This window comes from Loxodonta africana, chromosome 3 (genome assembly GCF_030014295.1).
Source record: "Loxodonta africana isolate mLoxAfr1 chromosome 3, mLoxAfr1.hap2, whole genome shotgun sequence".
Classification (NCBI taxonomy): domain Eukaryota; kingdom Metazoa; phylum Chordata; class Mammalia; order Proboscidea; family Elephantidae; genus Loxodonta; species Loxodonta africana.
The window spans coordinates 17,428,125-17,434,564 of record NC_087344.1 but is presented as its reverse complement, the minus strand read 5'-3'; the positions used below and the strand labels follow the sequence as shown (position 1 = coordinate 17,434,564).

Here is a 6,440-nt window from a genome sequence, read left to right as displayed (position 1 = left end):
TGTTGCAGCCACTGTGTCAATCCATCTCATTGAGGGTCTTCCTGTTCTCCTCTGACCCTATACTTTACCAACCATGATGTCATTCTTCAGGGACTCATCCCTCCTCATAACATGTCCAAAGTATGTGAGACAAAGTCTCTCCTTCCTTGCTTCTAAAGTGCATTCTGGCTGTACCTCTTCCAAGACAGATTTGTTCATTTTCTGGCAATCCACGGTATACTCAATATTCTTCGCCAACGCCATAGTTCAAAGGCATCAACTATTTTTTGGTCTTCCTTATTAATTGTCCAGCTTTTGCATGCATATGAGCCAATTAAAAATAACATGGCTTAGGTCAGGTGCAACTTAGTCCTCAAAGTGACAACTTTGGTTTTTAACACTTTAATGAGATCATTTCAACAGATTTGTCCAATGCAATAGGTCATTTGATTTCTTGACTACTGTTTCCATGAGCCATAGTCTAGGGGCTTCCTCCAGCACCTGTCAGACCAGTAAGTCTGGTCTTTTTTGGGATTTTGAATTATGTTGTACCATTTTTCTCCCACTCTGTCTGGGGCCTTCTATTATGATCCTTGTCAGAACAGTCCATCGTTGTTGCCAGGTACCATCTAGTTCTTCTGGGCTCAGGATGGTGGAGGCTGTGGTTCTTGTGGTCCATTAGTCCTTTGGACTAATATATTCCTTGTGTCTTTGGTTTCCTTAATTCTCCTTTGTTCTGAATGGGATGGGACCAAGAAATACATCTTAGATTGATGCTCGCAAGCTTTTAAGACCCCAGATGCTACTTACCAAAGTAGAATGTAGAACATTTTCTTTATGAACTATGTTATGCCAATTGGCCTAGATGTTCCCCAAGACCCTGGTCTCCAGCCCTCAGCCCCAGTAACTTGGTCCCTGAAGTGTTTGGATGTTTCTGGGAAGCTTCTAAGACTTTGCCTTGTTCAAGTTGTGCTGATTTCCCATATATTGTGTGTTGTCTTTCCCCTCACCAAAGTTAATGCTTGTCTATTACTGGGTACTATCTAGTTAGTGATTTCCCCTCCCCATTCAAGCCTTCCCTTTTAACCATCAAAGATTGTTTTTTTCTGTGTAAACTTTTTCTTGGGTTTTTATAATAGTGGTCTTATACAATATTTGTCCTTTTGTGATGACTTATTTCACTCAGCATAATACACTCCAGATTTATCCATGTTGGGAGATGTTTTCAAGATTCATCATTGTTCTTCATTATTGCATAGTATTCCGTTGTGTATATGTACTATAATTTGTTTATGCATTCATCTGTTGATGGGCATTTAGGTTGTTCCCATCTCTTTGCTATTGTGAAAAATGTTACGACGAACATGGGTGTGCATATATCTATTCATGGGACAGTTCTTATTTCTCTAGGATATATTCCTAGGAGTGGGATTGCTGTATCATATGTATTTCTATTTCTAGCTTTTTAAGGAGTTGCCATATAATTTTCTGTAGTGGTTGTACCATTTTACGTTCCCATCAACAGTGCATGCGAGTTCCAATCTTTCCAAAACTTCTCCAACATTTGTTATTTAATTTTTTTTTTAAATTTTTTGATTAGTTCCATTAATGTCAGTGTGAGATGCTTTCTCATTTTAGTGTTGATTTGTATTTCTCTAATGGCTAATAACTGCTAACATTTCCTCATGTGTCTATTAGTTGCTTGAATGTCTTTTTTGGTGAAGTGGCTGTTCTTGTTCTTTGTCCACTTTTAACTGAATTGTTTGTCTTTTTGTTGTTGAGGTGTTGAAGTATTCTATAGATATTAGAGATTAGATTCTTGTTGAGTATGTTATAGCCCAAAAGTTTTCCCAGCCTGTAGGTTCTCTTTTTATTCCTTTGGTGATGTCTTTTGATAAGCATGAGTGTTCAATTTTTAGGAGCTCCCAGTTTATCTTCTGGTATCTGTGCATTGTTATTTACGGTTTGTATTGTATTTATGCCATGCATTAGAGCCCCTAGCATTGCACCTATTTTTTCTTCCATGATCTTTATAGTATTACGTTTTATATTTAGTTCTGTGATATATTTTGTGTTAGTTTTTGTGTATGGCGTGAGGTATGGGTCCTCTTTCTTTCTTTCTTTCTTTTTTACAGATGGACATCCAGTTTTTGACAAACCATTTTATTTCCCCTGGAATCTATTTCTTGGTTCATGGAGTTGGGTTGATCCACACCATTTGCCCTAAGGTATTCTTTTGAAACTTGAGCCTTTAATGAACTGATTTTCCTGGAGTAATCTTCAAGTCAAACAGTATCCTGGTAAGCAGTTTAGTGGAGACTGTTTTGCCTCAGGTATCAGGTTCTTTTAAAGAATTACCAACATACAGTCAGTTTTAAGAAGCAGGAACCCACAGTCTAACTGGAAAATGTATGTCATTTTCTTAGTGATTCTGCTGCTACAACTGACTGACCCTGGAACCCTGCATGTATTCTCATACTATCTCCTGAGAAATTAACATGACAGTAACCTGCCTAACCTGTTTTCACTATCCCCTCTTTGACCTACCTTCCCTACATTTTTCAGTTGACCGCTGCCTGATTTGAATCATATCCACTCACAACAAAAATATTCTGTTACATTAATTTCTGGTGTTTCTCTGCGCATTTAGGTTTTTTGACAATTCCTGGCATCAGAAGTTGGATCAATAGCAAATGACTAACTTCCCCCAGAGCTCTCATTGGACATAGATGTAATGTCCATAAAAGCCCTTTCAGCATACTGCCGCTGTGGAGCATCTGAAGGTCATCTTGATAAGCCCTCTCAGGCTCTCCAGCTCTACTCCTTTTGCATTTTAAGCTTGAATTCAATATTTATAATGAGTTTGGTGAATTTGGTGTTTTGCAGTGCTTAGGGCTGTCTCAAAATGGGATATGCCAAATCCAAGAAACAGTGGATTTTCCTAGTGAAACTGGCTCACTACATGGCCAAGAACTATGGATCTAGGTTTTGTTTGTATTTGGATTTTTGTTTGAGCTCCCTCTCATCATCAGTTTATCAAATCAGAGACCATAGGCTAAAACTATAAACCTCTTAGGAGGAAACAGAGTGGCAAGTCTTTATGATCTTGGATTGGAAAACAGTTTCTTAAATGTGACACCAAAAGCACAGGCAAGAACATTCACCCTCTTATAATATCAGTCAAGTTCAGAGCTTCCAGGGATTGGGATATCTTTGGGGGGAGGCATTATTCAACCCAGTACAGAGGGGCTGTCTTCTGATGATTCCATGGAAATGCCTAGTAACAATAAACCCAGAGAAGGACGGCAAGTTTTCTCTCTCTGGGCATCATGTGCGGATATGAGACCTGAATCTGTTGCAACAATCAGGTGACCATAAAGGGAACCAGTCCTAGGATGAGGTCACCGCACAGAGGACTAAATGAAGCCTACTGTCTTGTTCCTGTACATTCCCTACCTCTGAAGGCCTTTCTTTGTAATGACATATAACTTTATTGCTTGAGGATATTAGAGTCAGTTCTTTTTCTTCTTAGAACCAAAGGCTTCTGCACTGATGAAATTCAAATACCTCATAATCATCTCAAATTACAGAGATCATTTTGTAGGTGATGAAACTGAGTCTGGTGGATGCCGATGTTGCCATTATCAGAGACAGTTTATCAGTGAAAGATCTCAGTAAGTACTAAATTGGGGCCTGAAAGGTCAGCATCCTTGTCTCACAGTGAGGTAAGTATGGGGTGCAATTCACAAACCTGTCCATTAGATCAGCCTGAAGTTACTCTCTAGCTGTGACTATAACTTTAGATCCCTCCCTGCCTTGTCCATTGTCTCCTACTTGATTTTGTCTGAGAAGGCTACTGTTACCTGATTAGGATCCGTTCCCTGGAGCAGTCCAGCCAATGAAACATACTCCAAGTCAGAAAGAGTGAGAAAGTTTATTAAGGAGTTTTTTTATACATCACCTGGGACCTGGCAGCAACACAGGCTGTCTCTATGGAGTCTGGAAGGGCAATTTTGACATTAGAGCTTATACAGAATCTTACAATGGTTACAAGTGTCTTTGTAGTCCCCTGCCAGGCATTTCTTTATTAGGCTAAAGATATATATATCTGATATCTGGGCTCCAGCTTTCCTGTGGGGGTTGTATGCCACAGGCAGTCCTGACAGAACAAAAGGTTATTTGCATCAGTTTAAAACAAAGACCAAAGTCATTAATATTTGGTCAAAACAAAATCATTAACAGAGGTACGTGAAGGAGGCAGGCAGAGGAAGAATAACTTAAAGATTTATCATGGCCTTAGTTGTGTTAAGCTCTCAGTTGCCCATTTTGAAAAAGGAGAAAACATGCTCGGGGTATTGGGGTCACACTGCTAACAACATCACTATAATAAAAAGCCCTTCCTCAGGCTCTGCTTCTGTGGAACCTGCCCAAAGAAACTGAGTTTAAAGAGTTGAAATAATTCGTGAAACAGCACAGATTTAAACAAAAAAGCAAAGTCAGGTTTCAACCCCAAGTTGAAATGCACTTAGTGTAGTGAGTTTAATGAACTTCAAGGATGATCAAGAAAAAAGATTATGACCATGAGATAGCAGTTGAAAGGCAAGCTGTTTTATTGGTGTGATGCATTGACAGCTGCATGTAGGGTGTAATCTCCCACAGTAGGAGGTCTTCCAGAGGCAAGAGGTGCAGGAAGAAAACAGAAGGGGAAGAAGGGATGAGAACTCCCAGGGAAGTGCAGAAGGAAGGAGGGAGATTATGTGTCCCTGTGAGAAGCCCTACTGCAGCAAGTTGGGGAGTCTCTGGGTCAAAGGTACTCCAAAGGCAGAGCACATTAGGATTATTATAGCGACAGGTCTTCGCCCATCTATGGATAGCAAACGCTGGGTGTATTTTTGTGGGATAAGTAAGGGAGGAAGGCTCTAAGTTGGTAAAATTCTGATTACGTGGGCTATTTTTAAAACAAGTATGTACAAATTTGAGTTTGACACTGGCACACTTTTTTGAGCTTGCTATGAAGAAGTACACAAATGGGGGCTAATATACAGAGGTTGTTTTTGACTCATTTTTATAATGCTTAGGCATTATGTCATCTAGTTAGGAATTCTGACTCTCCAGTATTTCTTTTACTTTTACTCATTCTAGAAACCCAAGCCCAAAGCAGATGACACAATCACTAAAAATAAAGTATCCTACCAGTGATTTTTCTCACGGCTCCCTTCATGTCCCTGTTCCTCAGGCTATAGATAAAAGGATTCATCATTTGAGGGACCACAATGTACATCACGGAGGCTACTGTTGTCTTCCTGGAAGAGTGTGTAAATGCTGAACTAATGTACACTCCAAATCCTGTCCCATAGAACAAGAAAACAACTGTGAGGTGAGAACCACAGGTGGAAAAAGCTTTATACTTTCCAACAGCTGATGGCATTCTCAGGATGGAGGAAACAATTTGAGTGTAAGAAAAAATAATCCCAGAGAAAGGAATACCACCAAATATGCTAGACATAAAATATAGTATGATGTTATTGATGAGGGTATTGGAACAGGCGAGCTTGAGGACCTGAACAACTTCACAGAAGAAGTGGGGGATTTCCAGGTCTGTGCAGAAGGACAGTCTCAGCAACATCAGACTATGGACCAGGGCATTCATGATGCTAATGAACAAAGAGAGTATGACCAGCAGACCAAGGAAGTGGGGGTTCATGATGACTGTGTACCTCAGTGGATGACAAATAGCCACATAGCGGTCATAGGCCATTATTCCAAGGAGAAAATTTTCAAAACCTCCAAAAATTATGGCAGCACATACCTGGGTGAGGCAGCCAGTGTAAGTGATAGAGTTTCTCTGTGTATTGATGTTCACTAACATCTTCGGGACTGTGGTTGTACTTAAACAGATGTCGGTAAAGGACAGATTGGAGAGAAAGAAGTACATGGGGGTATGGAGGTGGAAATCATAGCTGATAGCCAGGATGATGAGCAGGTTTCCCAGGATGGTGACCAGATACACGAACAGAAAGATGTTGTAGAGAAGGGGCTGCAGTTCTGGATCCTCTGCCAGTCCCAGGAGAAAGAACTCTGAAACTCCTGTTTGGTTTCTGGGTTCCATATTGTTGATTAAACTGATGGAAAAGATAAGTGACAAGACAATCAAATATGTGGTCCCTGGACCAGCAGAAGCTTCATCACCAGAGACAAAAGCCATCTGGGAAGGGAAGGAGAAGAATGGAGAAGACTAGAAAGTTTGTGTCCCCTGTACACGTATTATTTGGCTATTTATTAAAAAAAAAAAAAACCTGAATCTAATACAGCTGAGTGTAAACATTTATTTGTTCTTGAAAGGGGTGAAAAGTTAGTCATGGTTTTATATACATATTTTCATACTACCTGTGCTCCTGTGGTCATTGTAAATATTTGGCAACTTTATAAAGAGAAAATAAATGAACTAGGGAGATGGTGTG

At 39.9% G+C, this 6,440-nt stretch overlaps 1 protein-coding gene across 1 annotated transcript; it reads right to left on the bottom strand.

Moving 5' to 3' along the window:
• Nucleotides 1–4,564: 4,564 nt before the first annotated feature.
• Nucleotides 4,565–6,141, bottom strand: LOC100664243 (olfactory receptor 7G1-like). Its single transcript, XM_003423519.4, has one exon. It carries the CDS (start codon nt 6,086–6,088, stop codon nt 5,153–5,155), a length of 936 nt encoding a protein of 311 aa, XP_003423567.3. The 5' UTR covers nt 6,089–6,141; the 3' UTR covers nt 4,565–5,152.
• Between the last annotated feature and the right edge of the window lie 299 nt (nt 6,142–6,440).

Bases quoted from the DNA above. Each gene is read 5' to 3' on its own strand.
- LOC100664243 (XM_003423519.4), bottom strand. From the start codon at position 6,088: ATGGAACCCAGAAACCAAACAGGAGTTTCAGAGTTCTTTCTCCTGGGA.